Source organism: Cervus canadensis, chromosome 6 (genome assembly GCF_019320065.1).
Source record: "Cervus canadensis isolate Bull #8, Minnesota chromosome 6, ASM1932006v1, whole genome shotgun sequence".
Taxonomy (NCBI): domain Eukaryota; kingdom Metazoa; phylum Chordata; class Mammalia; order Artiodactyla; family Cervidae; genus Cervus; species Cervus canadensis.
Window position 1 is genome coordinate 14,408,404 of NC_057391.1, and position 21,409 is coordinate 14,429,812.

The 21,409-nt window shown below is 53.4% G+C and overlaps 1 protein-coding gene across 2 annotated transcripts in view; it reads left to right on the plus strand.

The window, feature by feature from the left end:
- Positions 1–2,043: 2,043 nt before the first annotated feature.
- CORO2B (coronin 2B) overlaps positions 2,044–21,409 on the plus strand; it is a 146,480-nt gene continuing 127,114 nt past the window's right edge. Inside the window, exon 1 of one of the 2 annotated variants that reach the window (XM_043470900.1) lies at positions 2,044–2,327. Coding sequence is in view for 1 of the 2 variants with exons in the window: in XM_043470901.1 (XP_043326836.1) it covers positions 2,313–2,327 (15 nt within the window). In the remaining variant the exon portion in view is untranslated. The remainder of the gene's footprint in view (positions 2,328–21,409) is intronic. The other variant, XM_043470901.1, reaches the window with a different exon arrangement.

Consider the following 21,409-nt stretch of genomic DNA (forward strand, 5'->3'; position numbering starts at 1 on the left):
GACCCCTTCTGATGCTGGACATCTTGCTAAAGGGAAATGCTTTCATGGATCCAATTTAAATTTCTTCTGTTGTAGGTCAAAGGTTTACTCTGCTTGATTTTGTTCTTGGTGGCGTTAAATATTCACTGAGCACCTACTGTGTGCCTGTGTGCTCTGAATGCTTGCGGGCTCACAGTCTATATTGGCCAGAAACTCATGAAAACAAGACCAGACGCTGGGACTCAAATGCAACATGGGGACCCGTGGGGGGTGGAGTTGTCAGGGGTTTGGCAAGGAGATGGGACCGTGAGAGGCAGAGTCTAGATCAATGCAGAAGAATGAGGAGGGCATTCTTGGCAGGGGAACAATGTGGTCAAAAGCATGAGGTCCAACATGGGAAGACACTGAGGAAGAGTCTGCACAAATGAAATGCCTGAGGCTTGTGACATCATGTATCATGTCACATGTGTCATGACATCTCTTGGGTACAAGAGACTGAGTCAGGCATTTAAACTCCTTGTGGCTGAAAACAGGACTACTAACTGTCCAGCTACCTCCCAAGTGTGAAGCTCAAATAAGGCAGCAGGTATGAGTAGCCCTGGAATTCACAGCTCCAAAGCACAATGCTGTGCTCAATTGAAAATGACTTCTGTTCAGTGTTGGCTTTGTCACTGTGTGATCTTGGGGAGGTCCCCGTCCCTCTCTGAGACTGTTCACTCAACAGCAAACAGAGAATGGTTAATTCCTTCCTCATACTATTGCATTAGGGATCACGGGCGAAAATGTAAATAAAAGTAGCAGGATGATCCATAAAGAGCTCTACAGCTGCTGATGACTATTGCTGCTCTGAACAGTGGGCTCGTTGAAGGCAGGCATCCGATCTCCTCTCTGTTCTTCCAGCGCCTTCTGCAGAGCAGGTGCGCATATCATTGTGGACAACTTCTCCTACTTGATTGAATTGTATAATCGCCGGGAGCAGAAAACCAACACTTCCGGGCGTAGGGGGAGGCCGTGATGCGTGGCAGATCCCTCCGCCTCCATCTCCGCTAACCCCTCCCCTCCTGTTTCAGTAGTTGGGGATCTGCCGAAACCGGTTCTGCCCAGGTGCTTAGGAGGAGGACTCCTTTCAGAGACTTGCGGGGACACCCTCGGGTGGTTGTACCCCGAGTTCCCGAAGCAGCTCCAGAGCATGGAGGGAGGGGCCCAGGTCAGGACTAGTTCACCACAGAGGCCGCGCCTGTGTTCCCCCAGGGTAGCGCTAAGCCCGAGGGTCGCCCGAGCACACCTGCGGCAGGGCTCGTCCTGTCTCTAGAACGCAGCTGTCATAACCCGGGCTTCGGTGCGGAGCTCAGAGCTCGCGGCGACGTGGAAAGAGCGGGCTCCCAGAGAAGCGCCAGCCCGGCTGCACGCCAGTTGTCTCAGTCACTTCCGATCCTGACCCTCAGTTTCCTCCTCTGTAAAATTGGCTACGAGCGCCCCTGGGCCACCTTCTCGCTGCGGGAACGAGACTGAAACGGGTGCTGGCGCCGCCTCATCCTGCGCCCCCCGGTGCCGGGGTCTGCGCGAGGCAGGGGTGCAGGCTGAGTCCCGGCGGGCGGCTGCCACGCCCCTCTCGGCCCGCCGCTCGGCCCTCCCGGCCCGCCGGCCGACTCTGCGAACCTCCAGGGGGCGAGCCTGGCGGTCGTTTCGGCCAGCGCGGCGCCTCGGCCACCTAGCGTGTGACTTCGCCAAAGGCCCGGGGCCAACAGGGCACGGAGAGCCCGGGTCGCCGCCCACCCCCCACACTAGCTGGCAGGTGCCAGGACCCAGCCTCGCCCGGCCGCCAGGCGGCCGCGGGCCTGAAGGGGTTAAGGCCGCGGGCCTGGGCGCCGGCCCCGGACTTGGCGAGCCGCTGTGCCCCGCGGCCGCGACCGATCCCGGAGGCGCGGGGCACGGCGGCTGGCGGGCGGGCGTGCGTTTCCTCCTCCTTCCGCCTCCTCCTTTGTAGCGAGTTCCCGGCCCCTCTTCCTCCCCCCGCCCCCCAGCCCGGGCCCTCTCCCTCGCTCCCTTTCTTCCTGCCTCGCCTTCCTGCGGCGAAGGAGGCTCATCTATTATAAATGCACATTCGGGGCTGACATCAGCGACGAGCGGCGGGCGAGCGCTGACGAGCGGTCCCTGCGCGCTGCCCGCCCGGAGCGCGGCCCCCAGGCTCGGCTGAGCCTCCCGCGGGGCGCGGGGAGCGCGCGGAGCCGCTCCGGACCCCCTTCCTGCCGCCGCCCGGAGCCCCCGGGCGGACCCCGGCCGCCGCCCCCGCACGCCGCGCCCGCGGCCCCGCACCGCCCCGGAGTTTCTGCATGACTGTCACAAAGGTAGGCGCCCCTGGCCCGCCGCTTCCGGGACCCGCCGGCGCTGGAAGCCTCCCCGGCCAGGGCTGCGGGGGGCGCGGGGGTGTGGGCGTGAGGAGGGGGCACTGTGTCCGGAAGGTGTGCCTCTCTTGCTCCCGCAGTCGTTCGAGTCCCTCGGCCCCCAGGACTGCGGAGGAAAGTGGGAGGATGCCGCTTTGGCAGTAGCTGTCGTTTGGGCAGGATCCCTCTCGCAGGCTCAACCCCAGGACTGCATTTTTAACCCTTGTTTAGGATGCTGCATTTTTAACCCCAGGAGAACAGTGTCGGGCGGTTCAGTGGTGTGCCCCCCTCCTCGTTGGAGCGCACCGCGGGGAGTGTCGCTGGCACGGACCGGCGCTGGGCAGTGGGTGTGGGAATGGACTTGCCGCCCTGAGGAGGCCCGCAGAGGTGAAGGCCCACCCCACCTGCCGGGCTCTGCTGTCCACCCCAGGAACTCGGGCCTGACTCCAAAAGCAGTCTGTGGGCGCTACTCGGTCCCGGGAGTTGCTGCCAGGGTTGGGAAAGATTCTGGAGTGGCCAACTTGAAGATATGGGGAAGAGCTGTGGCGGGGTAAGGAGGGGCGGCGCTCATTCTGGCAGCTCTCATGTTGCGGGAGAGTTCTTGGACCTCATCTTAGGGGCCGAGATTTACAGGAGACATTTTGGGCGCCTAGTTGCTGCGGGAAAGAAAGAGTTAAGTGGAGAGCTGACCTGGGAAAGTGGAAAGTGCCCAGGGTTTAGGAGACCTGCCATTCACCATTCACTGCAGCTCTGTCCCGACCCCCCTGGGTGACCTTGGCTGGGCCCTCCTGCTTTGGCCCTGGAGTGTGAGCATAGGAAAGATAATATGAACGCTGGGGTTGGTGACCAGCAATTATTAAGAACCAGTAAGATCAAGGGTGTGAACCCACACTTTTCAGAGAGCTCAGTCAGGGTAAGGAGATCACAGCCTGGCCTTGGTCTTGGGTTTGATGAGCCATGTACCCAAGGCCAGACTCCACCAGCTGCCCACCTGGCTCTCATAATTAGAGAGTTGGAGGTCAAAGTGGGAAGGGCAGCTTGTTTGTGGTCACAGCAGCAGACCAGATGGTGGGTCAGCCTGGGAGCAATGGGAGAAGTGGTTCTAGCTCCATCTGATGCCCCCCAAGATCTGCTATAAGACAGCATGTTCATTCGGGGTCTTTGGGCTCAATTCCAGAATTGGAACTTGGAAACATTGTGGGAAGATGAACTTGGGGGCTGATGGGGTACCTTAGCTCTGGCTGTGGCTGGCAGGGCTGCTGCGACCCACAGAGGGCAGGATGCTTCCTGTTTTGAAATGATAGAAATGCTATTTATCTGGGAAGGATTACTGTCAATAACAATGTTAATGTCAAAGAGGTAAGCAGGTTAGAGTAAAAGAGTAATGGATGGACCTGGATTAGAGATAACAGATGAGAAATTTGTAATAATAGCAGAGATTTGATTCATTGTCTCCGCTGTGTCTCTTTATGTATGTGAGCTCAGGCAGCCTTCCCAGGAGACCTGCAAGGAAGGTGTATTCAGGCTCCCTTTAATGGAGGAAGAAACTGATGCTCAGAGAGGTAGAGTAACTTGCCTGAGGTCACACAGTAAGTAGCTGAGCTGGGGTTTGCCCTCAGGCCTGTTTCAATCTCTAGCCTGTGATCTTTCCATTACCCTGCACCTTGGAGCCTGGATGATTCCAGTGGTAGAGGGCCACTACTTGGAGACCTGGGCCCTGGGGTGGGGAGTCCATGAAGGTGAATTACCTGTCTTTTCAACCCACTGGCAGGACCGGCCTCTTGGTATCCAGTGATTATTCACTAATGTGCCCCCTTCCCCCCACCATCCCCCATCAAATCCCTCTGTGTCTGGCTCTTCTAACAAATGTGGCATCAGTTTAAGCTGGCTCAGAGGATTAAATAAAATCCCCACCTTAACCCTGTCTCCTCTTCCCTTGCTAGCCCTTCACAGACTGCTGGTTTTCCAGTGGGGAGGGCTGGAGGAGCAGGAGGCCTGCAGGGGAGGGGCCTGGTGGGGGGGTGGGGCAGGCCTGAAAGCCTGTTGGTAAAGGCTCCTCTCTGAATTTGAGAAGGAACCAGAGTGCTCTGGGAGTCTGAAGGCCTGCCCTCTAGTCCTAAATAAGCCACTAACAGGCTGTGTGACCTTGGACCAGTCACTTCCATCTCTAGGCCTCTGTTTTCCCATCTGTGAAATGCAGAATTAGTTCCACCTTCTGCTGGGCTTTGGGACAGCTTCAGCTCTTTATGTACTAAGGAGAAGAAAGGGAGAGAAAAGAAGAGAAAGCAGAGGGAAGGACCAGATGCAGTTTCCCCCCTGCAGATGTCCACAGGAGGTCAAGGCCCAGCCTCCTCCTACTTGTGGTCCAGTATCCTTCCACAGGGCAGGTCAGGGGTGACAGTGAAGGCGGCCCTCCTGGGAACAAGACAGTTTTATTCCAGATGATTTTATTCTTTGAGTCCTTGTGCCTGGTTTTTAGCATTTTTCTGTCCCTGTTCCATTTCAGTCATATACCTGGCATAGCATATAGCAGTCCTTCTTGGCTTCTAAATATCTTGTTTCTAGACTGCCCTCAGCTGGAAAAACAGAACAAAATATATTAGAATTGTGTGTAGAGTTTGAGTCAATGGGCTATAAGAAAAGTCTTGGAGCTCTATGTTGGCCCCTATAACCTCCTTCTCGTTGCTCAGAGGTCCTTTGGAGTGCTTTCCTGGCTTTTATCTGTGATGTGACCAGACTTGGGACTTCTGGGTAAGGAAGGTGGTGGCTTCTAGTGGCTAGGTGGCCTTGTTAAGCTAGGTGCCACTGAGCTTAGCGCTTTCCAGGTTCCCTAGGCTGGCTCAGGGAGCCAGTGGTCCACGAACAAAGTGCCCTGAGCAGCAGGAGTGCCTACTGTCCCTCAGAAAGACTTAGGGGAAGGAATGTGGGCAAAGAGAGGACCCCGGATGCCAGTGCTGAGCGGTAGATTCCAAGTCCACGAGCAGGATTGTCAGCTGCGCTCTGGCCCCCAGACCTGCAAGTTCGCCTTCCCTCTCCTGTCCCACCCTCGCAGAGCTCAGCTCACTGGTTGGAGCCCCTGGCTTCTGCTGGGAAAGATTGAAGGCCGAAGGGGAAGAGGGTGACAGAGGATGAGATGGTTGGATGGCATCACCAACTCACTGGAAATGAGTTTGAGCAAGCTCCAGGAGATAGTGGACAGGGAAGCCTGGTGTACTGCAGTCCATGGGGTCGCAAAGAGTCGGAAACGACTTAGCAACTGAACAATACAGCACCATATCTCTAGGCCCCTGTAGAGAGCCTTCCAGGAGAACAGAATATATGAGCAGTTACATCATCGCGTTCTCTCCCTTGACAAATGAGGGAACTGAGGCCCACGGAGCAGAACTGTGGTTTCCTTAAAGTCACTCAGCAAGTGACACTAGAGAGCTGAAACTTGGGTTCTCCTGACGGCTGGTCAGTGCTCTTTCTGCCCAGCTGCCCAGTGAGGGGGACTTCAGGCCACCCTAGTGGGGGTGGGTGTTTTACCCCCACTGCGTTGCCCCAGCCTGGGCTGCTAGCGTCTGGGTTTCCTTCTGCTGGACAGCCTCTTTCTTTTTTGGGTCCAGGTGAAGGGAGCCCAGGGTCAGGATGGGGAAGAGGGGATTACAAGCCCTTCTGCTTCAACTCACTGACCTGCATCTAGTTCATGTAGGATGCTGGAGCCCCAACATCCCACTTCCCAGCACCTTTTTCCTGTCTGACTCTTACCACAAGAAGAGATGCGAGAAACTCAGTTAAAAGGCCGAGAGGTACCAGTGTAACTGAAAGTGGGATCTGGCTGCTCACTGCTTAATAGCCATTAAAGAGGCCAGGTTGGTGGAAAGGAAAGTTTGCTTTATTTTGGATGCTGGCAACTGGTGGCGTGGGGGTGGGTGGATAGGGTGAATGCCTGTCCAAAGGCTGACTTCCCCCATCCCCAACACCCAGTGGGGTAGAGCTTTTATAGGCTGAAGGAGGGGGCTGCAAATAGAAACAGCACAGTCGGCTCTGATAGTCATCTTGAAGTTAGTCATTGGTGGTCTGACCAGCGTCATCCTGATTGTTTTAAGTACAGTGAGTCTTCAGTTCCAGGGTCAGTTTGTTCCCATTTCCTTGAGGCCGGTTTTTGGAACTGTGGCAGCTTATGTCCTGGCTACAGTGTGGTCCTCATGTAATTAACTTCTCCACCTGGTGGGAGTTTCCGTATCCATAAGACGATTCACAGGCTATGGCTCAGAATATTATCGATAGCTCCTGAGAAGGAACTACAGGTCCTTGACTATGCTTAATATCTAAACTATTATTATTTGGTCTCCTTTGGCTGTTTTCCTTTGTTTCTGCATATTCTCACTTCGCTGGTTAAACTTATTCTTTGAAGTTTTTCCACGGACAAAAGGCAGGCAGAGGACGTGAGGGGCAAGCAAGGACCACTGGGTCCTGCCCCGTTTCACCAGCATAGACCCAGCTCCCAGACTCTTGGGGTGGGATGGGGTGGGGATTCTGCCTTCTGTACACCTCACACTCTCACTATACTGCCTCCTTCCTTGCAATTCTTTTTGCAGATCACTGGCATCCTCATGCAGAAGGAACCTAGGTAACATTTACTCATTCGTCCAGCGCTCTGAGCTCCTGCTCTGGGCCAAGCCCTGTTAGGCACTGTGCTCAGAGAGTATATAGCTGCAGCCCCTGCTGTCCAGGATCTTTGAAGAAATGGGTGTATAAGGAGGTATCATAGAGACCTGGGTTAGGAGCCTCAAGGTCCAGGGGACACAAGCTGGGGCTTGACTGCACGCCCTTAGTGCCCGCTTAGTAAATGCAGGCTCTTCCCTTCCTTGCAGTCTCTCCCTCTCTCTCTAGAAAAGCTTTTCCTGAGTGTGCCCAGAGGCCCTGTGTTCTCGTGGCTGAGGGTGTTGCCGCCTTGGCACCCATGGCAGCACCCAGAGGCATCAGGGCAGGGTTGTGAGGCTCCCCAGGGCCCCCAGAATCATCCCACAGCCAGCCAGGCCTGTGGAGTCAGCACCGACACAGGCTCGGTTGGTTTGCGTGTGTGGACGCTGGACGGACCAGCGGCCTGGCAGCGTCAGGCCCTGGCAGCCCAGCCATGGAGTGAGTTTTTCCACTTCTCTCCCAGGTTGGCCAGCCTGGAGCAGACATGGCCTCAGCCGCCGCTGGCTGCTGGCACCGGGAAGGCCCAGATTCTGATTTGGATGTGCCGGCCACAGGATTTGTCTGGTGTCCAGGAGATGAGGGAATGTGCAAATTCCCTCTGTGCCCAGCCCCCTCTCCTTCCCTCTCCTCCTGCTCAGCTCGTTCAGTTCCCTTCCTTTCCCTGCCCGTGGACCCCACAGGTCCCAGCCCGAGCTGCCTGCAGCCTGGGAAGCTCAGAGCAGCTGGCAGGGAGCAGGCCTGGCCAGGGAAGGACAGATGCAAATCTAGTGGTTTCCACATGAAAAGACGCTGTTTAGAATGAGCCTCTCCTTTGTGGGCCTGGAGTGTGGGACCAGCTGCGAAGGAGACACAAGTAGGGTGGCGGGTTGGGGGGGGATGGGGTGGAGCTGTCACCAATCTTCCCCTCTCCTTCCTCCCTGCCCCCTGCAGAGGCCCCTGGAGGGACTTGGTAATTGGTTTCTGGCTGGCACCCTCCTTCCAATTAATTAACACAGTGATGGGAGGTGCCCAGGTTTCCTCAGAGCTGTCCTGTTTACAGAATACAAGCATGGGTTAATGCTGTGCATTGCTTTGCCCGTCCCATGGTGGGAGGCTATTTACCGATGAATAAACAGAGTCTATGAGGAAAGAGACCACACCCTAAGTCACAGAGCTTATGTGGGTCAGAGCCCGGATGCACACCTGGATCTTCTGACTTTGAGCTAGAACCTTCTCGATTCAATCACATAATAGTCTGGAACACGTGAAGACACAATCACCATCATGACAAGAATACCAGTTATTAAGCAGCTTTGGGCAGGCATGATCACACTGACTCTACACCATGAGATTGAGTCTATTATTGGATGATCCCATTTTTCAGATGAGGAAATTGAGGCTCAATGAGAATAAGTGAATTGTTCAAGATTGCAGGTTTAGTGGGTGGGGGAGCAGGGATCTGTACCTGGGCTGTCTCACTCCAGAGCACACATTCCTGTAACTTCCAGGCCTCTCCTACTGGGGCTCCATCATATTCTGCACCTTCTACCCCCAAAGCATAGGGCTCCCGTCTGTGTGTCTGTGGCTCTGCCGTGGAGGTGTGCTTGCCTTGAGGGGACGCTTGTGGCTGTGTCAAACTTCCCTGTGGCCTTTGCTGGAGCTGGGAACCATGTGCTTGATTGGGGGAAGGCTGCTGGGGAAGAAGGACATCTTGGATGTGGTGACTGGCATTAGATAGGGCTGCTTATTGGTAGGGCAGCCAGCCCAGTGGCGAAACGGAGACAGAGCCTTCTCCATTTCTATGAAGCTAGCTTTGCGTAGGGACAACAAGTCTGTGATTCAGGCCTGCAGCCCTTACCAGAAGCAGCCTTCTCTTGAGATGGCTTTTGATGCCCAGGGGGTGCCTAAGAGTGCCAGCTTTAGAGTCAGCCAGATGGCACTGTTTTATTTACTTGCTGTGTGTTCTTGGGCAAGTTGCCTAACCTCTCTGAACATCTGCTTCCCCATCCATTAATTGGGATTGATAATAGTAGTACTTAAAAGGATTATTACAAAGATTAAAAGAGCTGATCTGTGTGAAGCATTTACCACATGCCTGGCAGTTGTTGTCAGCTATTAACGTCAGGCAGACAGAAAATTAAACAAATGCTGACAATGAGTGTCCTGGGGTGTTATGAAATGAGCAGGGAACTCTGGGAATAGTAACAGTGGGCCTGACCTAGTCAGGGGGCTCAGGAGGGGCTGTTAGCTGAATCACGTAGGCTGAGTAGGAGGTGGCAGGTGACATACATGGGGAGCGGGGGAGAGATAACCGGCAGAGGGAACAGTAAGGGCAGATGCCTGGAGTCAGAAACAGCTCTCCAGGGTCGCTTCCTGCATGCCAGGCATGGGTGAGGGCTCAGCCCAGCTCATTGAATCATCAGAGAGACTTCATGGTAGAGATCACTGTCATTATTTCCACTTTACAGATGAGGAAACAGGCACAGAGAGGCTAAATAAGCTGCAAAAAGTCACCCATGAAGCGGAATAGATACTCAGGCTTCCTAACCTTGATGCTCTCCTTCTTCCTCCCTGCGGCTTGAAGATGCCTTATCCCACTTCTTTTTCTTTTGTTCCTGCACCACATGGCTTGCAGGGGACCAGGGAGCGACCTCGCGCCCCTTGCATTGGAAGCACAGAGCCCGAATCATTGGACTGTCGGGAAAGTCCCTCCCTGGGCAACTTCTTGAACTGACCTGAGGGGTGTGGAAGTGCCACGTGCAATTGCCCAGCCCTCTGCTGCCCTCCCAGGGGCCCCCCCAGGCTGCCTGTGGGAGGGTAGTGCCCCTCCTGGCTGGCTGGCAGCTCTGGGGAGGGGTCATTTATTTTTTCAAAAGATAACTTTGCTCTGGCAGAAAAATTTCCACCTTACATTTTTACTGGACCTGATTATGACCACTTTGTTCTTTAAATCTTTCTAATTATCTGGGTTGGGCATTGGTCTTTAAAGTAAATCCGTCGGGACAGATCCAGAATTTTTAATGTTCGAAGTCTATTGAGTGTCTGCATTTTGGTTTCTGCCCTGCCTGAGCTCGGAGAAGGTGACATTCGCCACAGGCTTAAATTTGCCCCCGAGTGAGACAGATGGTGACAGGGTGGGAGACTCTGGCTGCCCAGAGATGGGAATATGGGGAGGTTGCCTCTGGGTGGTGCTCATGCTAATCCCTGGGAAGAAGCCCCCATGCTCAGGGTTTAACTCCCAAGCCATCTGAGGTCATCTGGTCCAGGCCTCTGCCTCCATGAACTTCATACTTTCTAGGAATATGAGAATGACTACTAATCTTAATAAATATGAATTTATTATTAGGCTGTTCCTAGCCTTTCACCAGTTGGTAAGTCCCTGCTTTCAAGGAACTGACAGTGAAATAAACAACAGAAGTAGCTAACCCTTCTAGGGTGTTTAGTTTATACCAGGCACATGAAAAGTGTTTCATATGTATTTACTCATTTAATCTTCCTGACTACCTCTGAGCTCTGTGCTATTATCATTTCCATTTCTATAGTAGCAGAAACAGGCCCACAGAGGGCAGGGAGGTAATTTACAAGGGTCCCAAAGCTGGGGAAGGGTTGAGCCTGCCTCCTAGGCTTCTGTTTTGCCCCTCAATCAGGCTGGAATGACCCCAAAACATGGGGCCAGAGCAGGGGGCCTGAAGGCAGAAGACCCAGGCCTTGCCCTTGCCTCCTTTCCTTACTGTGTGACCTTGGACCAGTCCCTCAACATCTCTGAGCCTCTGTTTTCTCGTCTTTGAAACCTCACTAGGACGCTGGAATGTGTGAGTGAGGCTCTCATAGGTGTCATGTGTGGGTTTGTTTATTGTCAGTCTGATCCGATCTCTCTCCTGTTCCCTGCATTACCAGCGTTTCGTGGCCTTCAGAGTTTGGCAGTTCCTTCCAATAGATAACCCACTTCTCCCCTGCTGTCCTGGCTTCAGATTTCATTCAAAGACTTCCCTGCTGGTCCAGTGGCTAAGACGCTGTGCTCCCAGTTCAGGAGGCTTGGGTTCAACCCCTGGTCAGGAAACTAGATCCCACATGCTGCAACCAAAGGTCCCGCATGCCGCAATGAAGATGGAAGATCACACATGCCGCAACTAAGACCTAGCTCAGCCAAATAGATAAATAAAAATAAATAAATACAGTTTAGAAAGAATTGGTTCATACTCTGCTGGTATGAAAGAGCCAAGTTCATTTCTTCCAAACAGCCTCTGTTTTCACTTCATCAGGCTAGTTGGGTACAGATAAAAAATTGTTTTTCTCTCTTCCTGTTCTTTCTTTTTTGGCTGTTTTGATATGCTTGGGACAAATAATCTGGCTGTAAAAATTGGGTGTCCTGCTTTCATTTGAAAAGTCAGCCAAATAGCATCCGTACCTTGATCTGTATCATCCTGGCTCCCCGTAGGTCTGAGCTCTCTGTGGAAGGCAGGGGAGGTTGGGTTCCAGAACACAGTCCTGCCTGGGTCTCTGGGCAGAGAGACCCCATCTCATCCCCAGTGGCATGTGACCTTGGCCTTGGCTCTAGGCGCATCCTTATTTCCTCGTGGCTCAGGTTGCTTTTCTTTTGGGTTTAGGGAAAGGAGTATGTTCTAGTAGCATGAAGCATTTACACCAGACAGTTTAAGCACCTTAGGTGTGATTTCAGAACTAACAGCTTTATGATCTGGCAGAGTTTCTAAGACATGGAACAGCTAAAAAGAAAAGTGTTGGTGGGTGGGAACAAAAGGATTTAATTCCTGGGGTTTTTTTCCTTTAACTTAAGGAAGATAATACTGTTGCTGCCTGCCCTGCCGACTTTCAGGTGAAAGATCAGTTTGCAGGAATGCTTGGGGAAATTTGGGATTCTGAGAAATTTGGAATTCTGGGAAAGGGGATTTCTGTATATCTGTGTATCTGAAGGGCCATCTGATAACTTTTTATTATCACAGATCTGTCCTCTAAAGCCAGGGGTCTACCTTCCTGCCTTAGTCACTATTATATCAGAGGACAAACTAAAATTGTTGCGCATTGCGTTTCTTTCAGGACCTGAGTTGTCCTGTTAAACTGGCCTTTTCAGGGTCTCCAAGTGCAAGTCTCTCAGTCGTGTCCGACTTGTAGCAACCCCATGAAATGTAGCCTGCCAGGCATCTCTGTCCATGGGATTTCCCAGGCAAGAATACTAGAGTGGGTTGCCATTTCCTTCTCCAGGGGATCTTCCTGGCCCAGGGATTGAACCCAGGCTTCCTACATTGCAGGCAAATTCTTTACCGTCTGAGCTACCAGGGTCTACAACCGTGTTCATTTCTCTGTCCTAGGAGCTCCTGTAGCACCCAGTCTCCTCTACACCAGACACAAATAAAAGCTTAACATGTTATGTTGTTTGCTGATTGTTTTAGGGAGATGAACCTTGACTCATTAATTGTGAGCTTGCTGAAACCAGGGATTACACTTGATTCTTTTTAGTACCTTTCACAGTGCTCATCCAAGGGCTATCTATGCACATTAGAAAAGGTGTGATATAGATTTTGGGGTACCTGGTGGAAAGGTACAAGATGGGCAGAATTTGAAACAATCCTAGACAGTTCCCTGGTTGCTGCTGCTGGGCTAAATCTTTACTCCTATAGATCCATGCACTGCTAGAGCTGGAAGGAAACCTAAAGAGATGTAATGGACTCCTCCATTACAGAGGAGAAAATTGAGGCCCCAGAAGGTTTTCCCAAAGGGGCACAAGTGACTGAGCTAGAATTAGGACTCCCTCCAATTAGTTGCAGGCTCAGGTTGGATGAGCTTCAGTTCAGTGGGTTTTTCTAGGCTTCTACTAGAAATCAGGCCAAGGACTGATTGAAAAGTGGGCATGGGGGAAAATTCCAGAAAGGAGACTTTGCGAGCTTAGCCTAGCTGGCAAGGGGCACCTGAATGGAAAAGCTTGGCTTCCCAAGTAACCAACCAGGAGTGGCTGGCCCTAGGGCCTACTCATGGCCGTTGCAGAAGAAGCGACTTCTGAGGCTCCTGCTGCTGGGCTGTGGGGCTGTAATTACCCGGATCTGGTGGCCCATGTGTCCCTCCTGCCAGGCCGCCACCTTTGGCTGCACAGCGGCCCAAGAACCCCACTCTGCCTCCTGGAAGCCGGCCCTCCTGGCACACAGGGCTGCAGGCAATCTTTCTCTCCTTTGTTTCTCTGAAACCATTAGAAGGGCCTCTGGGTTGGGAGTCTGGGTTGCTAAGAGCTTTCCTCTGGCCAGACCTTATCACTGGCTTGAGAAGTCTCCAGACAAAGTTTTCCCTGGAACTCTCACTTGGAGGGAGGGAGAGAAGGAGGAAGGGAGAGTGGGTGGAGGGAAGGAGAAGGGGGGCTCAGGAGCCACAAACAAAGCCGCCCCTCTGCAGGCCCCAGAGGGCCAGAGTGCCGGGGCTGGCCGAGGGAGCTGCGAGCTCTGCGGGCCTTTGCTATAGAAGAGCAGCAGGAGTGACGCCGCTCTGCTGAGCCTTCCGCTCATGCCGGCCAGTGCCCATCCTTTACCTCCCGTTCCTGCCCACTCTCCTCCTATCCCCACCTTACAGGAGGGGAAGTTGAGCCTCAGAGAGGGGGCGGTCATGCTGGTGCACACAGCGTGGAAGCTGGGATGTGAACATACGTCTGATTACAGAGCCCCGTGGGCACACAGAAGCTGATCTTGCTGTGTGGTTGCTTTTTAAAGAAGACCCTCCCAATCACCATGCCCAGAAACCTCTGTAGAACTCAGTGCCTCTGGGCCTTTGAGATGTTATTAAAATAGAACTTCCCCTGGGAAGGGTAATGCCTTAGCTTGCTGATAGCAAGACCCTAAGTAATAAGGCTCAGGAGAGGACTTCCCTGGTGGTCCCGTAGTTAAAAGAGTTCGCCTGCCAATGCCAGGGACACGGGTTTGATCCCTGGTCTGGGAAGATTGCACATGCCGTCGGGAAACTAAGTCTGTGCGCCGTAGCTACTGAGCCTGTGCTCTAGAGCCCAGGCTCTGCAACAAGAGAAGCCACTGCGATGAGAAGCCCGGGCACCGCAATGAAGAGTAGCCCCCTCTCACTGCAAGAGAGAAAGCCCCTGTGCAGCAACAGAGACCCAGCATGGCCAAAGGTAAATAAATACATTTTAAAGAAAGACTCAGGAGTGGTTCCTGAGGGGGAAGGCAAGGCGGCGGAGAGCTGATTACCACGAACCAGTTTTGCCCAGGGAACAGGAGTGGAGAGGATGACCAGCCTTATTCTGTGCACCTCTCCACCCTGGCTTTCCTGCTCCCTTGACCACTGACCACGCTCCCCACCCGTCACCCTTAATGCAGGTAGAATGAGGCCTTGGGTCCACTCAGGAAGCCTTTGCTGAGCACCCGTGTACTGGGGCCAAATGCCAGCAGCTGAGCTCACAGGAGAAAACTCAGGCTGCCCCTTCCGGAGGTCAGTCTCTTGGAGGAGATGGTGGCTCGGCAGGACACATGGATGCAGAGATAAGGGGACAGAGGCTGGTGTGGGGGGAGCGGAGATGTGTGCACACACCTCTGAAGCCATGGGGATGGAGAGGCGGCCAAGGAAGGCTGCTGGAGGAAGACATCTCATCTCAGTCATCAAGGATGAGTTAAGCAGAGGCAGGTGAAGAGGAGGGGAAGGCATTCCAGATGTGAACAAAGGCTTGAAGAGAGCTGCGGGCTTGGCTCATTGCAAGAAAGACGAGAGTTGGATGCTGCTGGGTGGGAAAGGGTAGGACGGCTGGTGATAAACAGACTGGGAGGCGGGGAGGAGCCAGGGGAGCAGAGCTGCCCAGCCAAGGAGGGTGAGCTTCATCCTGAGGGTGCTAGGAGTCCCCAGAGGGTTTTAAGCAGGGGAGTGACAAGGTTCGACTTGCACTTCAGATGGTCCCACCCAACTCACGTTGCCCCGGAGGCATTGCAGCGATTGGAGATTCACAAAGCTCACATGTCATGAGGTAGGAGTGAAAGTTCCAGGCCCCCAGCCCAGAGTTCCTGCTGGCATCTCCTTATACCTGGGTGAGTACCACACGTGCCCCTCTCTTCCCCAGGGAGATGCCCCTGGCTAGGACCACTGTAGGGTACTGGCCTTTCCCATCCACCTAGGGGTGCCAGAGAGGTTGGATCTGAGCTTGAGAAGATGGGGTGAGGGTGGTGGAGCAGAGGGGCCCAAGGCCTGTTTCTAGGAAGATGTGCTTTTGGCCTGGTGAACAGACCCCTGAAATGCGATTTTGGAGCCCCTTGCTTAATTAAGCCCCAGCTCTGACACTGTATGACCTTGGGTCGAGCCCCTCTGGTTGGGACTCAGTTTTCCCAAACTAGCTTAGGGGAGTGTCACCTGGTGCAAATCCAGGTGCAAGAGTGAGCCTACCGGTGAGCTTATGCCCAGAACTAGGCCCTGTGGCTGCTCAGCCTGCCTTCCCCAGCTTTCCCAGACCCTGCAGCCAGAGTCTCCTCCCGAGCTGTGTTCTCCAGCACACACACACCCCACTCCAGACTGCCAGGGGTTGTGGCATGTTTATGAAATTCAGAAGTTGAGGACCAGAGTTGGAGTCTCAGCTCTGCCACCAGCTTGCACTGTGCCTCTGAGCAAGTCGCTCAGCCTATCTGAGCCTTTGTGCCTGCCCCCTCCCATTTGGTATGAATATCAGTCCTCGGCACACAATGAAGGGAATTTTATGAGTCAGCCTCTTCCTTGTCTCTTTAGTACACCCTCCCCTGTGCTGCTTCTGCCAGAGAGCCCTTCTTTTTTTTTTTGGCCACTGTACGTTGCATATAGGATTTTAGTTCCCTGACCACAGACTGAACCTGTGCCGCTGGCATTGGAAGCGCAGAGTCTTAACCACTGTACCACCAGGAAAGTCCAAGAGAGTCCTTCTTTGATGAAAATTCTGTCTAGTTTTGAGTGCTGAGCTGGTTGGGGATGAGGAGTAGAATTAACTGGGATAGGGCACAAGAGAACCTTCTGAAATGGTGGTTAGGTGAATGTGTAAAAAATTTTCAAGCTGAACGCTTCAGATTTTCGTACTATAGGCATGTTGGATATATTTAAATATGTGAATGTTAAAATATTAATGCTTGGTTTTATTATATAAAATATTCTATTTATTAATAATAAAGCATTAATATTTAATACATTTACTTTTTAATGGAAAAAAGATCCTTTCTCAGCTTTCTGGTTCAAGCTCCATCTCTCTCCATCCATTCATTTATTCATTCACTCTACAAATATTTGCTCGGGCCCCAGGCAGCCCAGGTTTGCAGAGGTGGAGGACACACAGATGCATGTACTGTCTTGGGACCCAGAGGTGCAGAACCTTCAGTGGCTCCTCGTTGTCGTTAGCGGTGATTCTCCATGCTGGCTGCAGATCTCCTGGGGAGGTTTATATGCTTTTCCTCAGGGTCAGTATCAACAGGTGTGTGACCTGTGCAATGCCTGATTTAATGTTCTGCTGATCCTGTCTTAAAATTCTTTATAATTTTTCATCAAGAGGACCAAATTATGTAGTTGGTCCTCCCTACTCCCCCACCCCCAGAACAACAGAATCAGATTCTCTGGGAGCTAGGGTCTGGGCATCAAGATTTCTTCAGAGCCGAGTGTCCTGCTGGAGGAGACCTATCCAGATTCAGCTCTCACCCTCAGACCCCTGGGTGAAACAGAAGCTAGAGCCTGGCTCTATAGACACTTGTAACTGAATTGAAATGATAAGCCCTCACACGTGAGCATGTCACAGGAGCTGTCCCCGGGGAGGCAGTGTGGGCGGCGAACCAGGAAGGAGCGCCTGGGAGGGGCGGGATCACTGTGGTGTGGGCTGATTCAGAAGGGCTTCACGGAGGAGGTGGCCCGTGCACCACCCTGAGAAGGGCAAGAGAAGACAATGAGAGAGAAGAGAAGGCATGGACAGAACAGCGTTTAGGAAAGGGAAGGACTCCTGGGGGAGAGGAGGAGCCAGGTTAACTGGAGTGCGGAGTGTGACTTGGGAAGGGAGAGGTGGTCGGGAGGCTGGGATGGGGCGAAACTGGGAAGCGCAGGAAATGACAGCCCGAGAAGTCAGAATCCTGTCAGCACTGGGGAGCCGCTGAATGTTCCGGGCCCAAGAATAATGTACTCCATGAGCATTTGAATCAATAAACAAAAGGACTGTTTGGGGAAGTCTTAAGGGGAAACTGGCCTGCTAAGTTGCCGAGGTCTCCAGCCTGACTGCGGTTCACCTGTTCTGAGAGGCTTTGCATCCCCTTCCCCGTAGGTGGTGCCTGTCTGTGTGGAACCCCATGTGCCCTGTGATGTGGTCTTGGGCAGCAGTGATTGAAGTGTCCCCCAAAACAACAGATTCTGAGCAAAGGAATGGCAGGCAGTGAGGGGAGGGGTGTTTCTGGTAAAAACTGGGCTCTGCTCTCCAGCTCCCAGCAGGTTCCCTGACCCAGGTGAAGAGCCCCTGTAAGAAGGTGGCTGTCCCCACCATCTTGTCTTTCCCATGGCCTGGTGGACACTGTAATCCCTGGGGACAGTTTGACGGTCCTGCCTGGGATAGAGGAGCCCCCATTTCTGAGTGGCCAGCAGATCAAACACAGATCTGTTTGTCTCTTAAGTCTCCTGAAATATTTATGGAGAAAAATGAGAAAGGGTCTCTGTTTATTTAATGCATCCTCCAAGGAAGAAGTCACAGGGAATAGGCCGCTTCCCGAGTCTGAGAGTCAGTGAGCAGAGATGGAATTTCTTTGGGTTTGAAGCCAGACTGTGTACTTGCAGAAGAAAGTGGGGTAGGATTTCTGGAGGTGATGAAGCCCTCTCAATTTCCTGCCTCCAGCCCAGTAAAGCCCTTCAGCACTTGCTTTCCTGGTGACTCCAAATAACAGCTGAAATCTCAGCCTAGTTTTTATTCTGGGCTTTGCCTCAACATGCTGTGTGACCTTATGCAATTTGCTTAACCTCTCTGGGGGTATCAATCCTATTTGGCCCTTGGTAGTGTTTGGAGAGTCAGATGAGCTGTGGAGTGGGCTTGCTCTGAAGCAATGGAGAGGTAGAAAGGGGTGTAGGGAGCACTGTGCTCTGCAAAAGTCCCAGCTATCCAGTGTTCCGGGCCAGAGAACTGGCCAGGAGCAGGACTGAGTGCGGTTGGTAGCCTCAGCTGTGGATGGGGTCAGGCTGGCGGGAGGGCTCTAGGACCCAGGCCCATCCTACGGCCCTGCCCCCCTTCCTCCTTCAGCTCAGCCCTGCTGTCCCACGTCCCTGAGAATGCTGGCAGGATTTCCTCCCAGGAAAGGGACGGGGGTGTCCGGTTTACATCCCCTGGGAGTTGCAGGCAGCAATTCCCCCTGACAGTGGGACCAGCCTTGTCTTCAGATGTGGAAGTCTGTGGCTGCGTGCCCGAGCCTCGTGGCTGGCCTCAGATTATCTGCTGTCCACACTCAGGGAACCTGGATTCCTGCCCTTAGTTTGGCCCCTGAGGCTGGGCTTCTGTTCTCAGCTCTGGGGCTGGCTTGTTGTTCTGTCTCCCATGGTGGACCTTGTAAAGAGATAGTAGTTAATAACAGTTTTTATCATTAGAACAATCTGAATCTTAATGCAAATGACCATCCACTAAGCACCTGCTCATACCAGGCACCGTGTGGGCTGGGGATGCACAGAAAGGACCCATCTCCCCAGCCTTTAAGGAAGTTGACTTCTGCCTGCGAGACAGACACAGACACTGAAGGAGTGTTTGGGGCAGTGCTGAAAGCAGGTCCTGAAAGCCACAGAGCCCTGGGAGACTGGACGAGGCTTCCGAGGGGAGGTGGTGTTTTGAGTCTGACTTTGGAGGTTGAGTAAGATTTGGGAAAGGGTGGAGGAGGGGAAGCAGAGCTTGAGTTAAAAACAAGACAAGGTCACTCCCGAGATGTTCTAGAGCTTCCAGAGGTTGTCCAGGGAGGTTGGAGTGTGGATGGTCAGGAGCTGGGAAGGTGGGGAGGGGGGGCAAAGCTGGATGCCGTGGTGAGTTGTGCATGAGTTGTACATGGGAAAGAGACGTGATCGAGTCCTTCGATTCCACAACAGTAAACATCCATTAAGCACGTACTGTGCCAGCCACTGTTCTAGATGGTGGGACACATCCACATAGGTGAACAAAACAGAAAAAAGTCCCTGCCCTCAGGGGACTGGCCCTGGAGGGCGGGGACACAGGACAGAACACAAATACATAAATATTAAGATGTCAGGTGGTAGTAAATGCTGTGAGGAAAAATGCAGTGGGGTCAGGGGGCAGAGCGATGGGAGGGACTGCTTTAGGCGGAGCAGCTCTGAAACGGTGACATGGGGGCCCAGAGTGGAAGGAGAGGAGGAGGAGCCGTGTGGAATCTGGGAAGATCTTTCTGGCTGAGAGAACAGAGAGTTCCTAGGCTCTGGGGGGCTTCCTGGTGGCTCAGATGGTAAAGAATCCGTCTGCAATGCGGGAGACCTGGGTTTGATCCTTGGATTGGGAAGATTCCCTGGAGGAGGGCATACAACCCACTCCTGTATTCTTGCCTGGAAAATCCCTACGGACAGAAGAGCCTGGCAGGCTACAGTCCATGAGGTCTCAAAGAGATGGACACGACTGAGAGACTAAGCACCTCAAAGGCTCTGAGGAGGGGCTATCCTCCACTCAAGGCGTAGCTATGAGGCTTTTGTCTGGAGGCGTGTGAGGGGGGAGGTCAGAAAGGAGGGCGAAGCTGGGCCTGGGTCCCCCCGAGTCCTCCTGCCTCCCTCAGGCTGGCACGGGCTTCCTGCTCACTATTGTTTGTTGACTGACTGACTGAATGCCCACTCAGGGGAGGACAGGCAGGAGAGGGAAAGGCTGATGGCAATGGTGAGGGTCTGAACCGGAGCAGAGACAGTGGGAACAGGAAGAAGAATCTCCAGGCCTTGGGGGCTGGTTATGAGGAGAGGAAGACAGCCAGGGTATTCCTAAAGCGCCCCTAGAGAAGTGCTGGATCACAAATCCATGGGCATCACCACGGTGGGCTTCTCACACCCCTTCCCTGGGTCACCTGAGCCAGCTTAGCCTTGATCTGGGGCTTGTGAAGTGAAACCAGAGCTTCCCATTGCTCCTGACCTCTCGAGGGTGCTCCAAACTGGGCCTCATCCTCCCGAGGGGCCAGCAGGACTTGGCGGAAGTGCTCAGGGGCCACCCTCCCCTGCCAGCCTCACCTCGCCTCCAGCCTCATTAGTATTTTGAGCAGAAGCATATTTATTTTTTCCTGCAGGGAATTGGTGTCCAGCTCACTTCAAATTGAGTAAAACCAAAGAGCAATTAAGAGGCCCTGCCTTCCCAGGTCAAGGAGAAACGACCGAGGGACGCGGTACTGATGCTTTGCTGGCTGCTGGGCATGTCTGTTCTGGGCTGGCCCAGGTTTGAGTGGCAAGGGAGATGCTGTAGGACTGCGTTCACCAGTAACAAAATACTAAGAAGAGATGCTTGCTCAGTGCCAGCCATGATCCAGGGACTGTGCTGTTTTATGTGCATATTATATCATCCTTTCAACACTCCATGAGGCACAGGGATGGGGGTGCGGTGTAGGTGCTACTGTTATGTCCATTTTGTGGATGAGGATACTGAAGCTCAGAGGGGTTAAGTAATATGCCCAAGATCACACACTTGTAAACCAAGACAGAGCAAAGATTCTGTCCCATCCTTCATGCAGCCCAGAGCCCATGCCTCTGCCTGGCTCTTTAGTCCCTCAGAAGCATTCCATTTTACCAATAGCTTCTCCCTGAATTGTTTCCGTCCCATTTAAAGAAAAGGACCAAACAAAAAGCCCTTTCGTTGCTATGGAACACAGAGGCCTCTCCGGAGTCACTGAGGTGACCCAGGCCAGAGGGGGGCACGGGCAGACATTCTGTCCCAGCTCTGACTCTGTCCCTGCTCCTCCCCCGGGGGCCCAGTGGTTTCTGTGGGCTCAAGGGCAGCAGACCCTTGGGGGGCCATTGTGATGGTCCAAGCAAAAGGCCTGAGCTGGCCAAGTGGAACAGTGAGGGCTGGAGGGGAGACAGGACTTGAGGTGAGGTTCTGGAGGTTGTTGAGTCCCTGGAGACGCCTGAGAGGCGGAAGGCAGTGGGGGAGCAGGGGTGCCTGAGAAACCCAGGAGGAGGCTGCTTTGGTCAGCAGTTCTGTGTCCCAGGTTCAGCCCCCCTCAACCAGACCATCTCGCTTGTTCCCCAGACTTGGCTCAGACAGCATTTTCGGATTTAGAAAATCAGATCTCTCAGAGGCTGAAGCTCAGTGCCTTGGGCTTTGTGGGCAGCCCTGGGAGAAGAAGGGTGGCAGCCAGCCGGAATTGGGGAACTGAGCTGGGTTCCTGGCCAGAGAGATTGGAAGCGAGTTGGAGGAGACAGAATCAACAGGACGCTTTGCCATC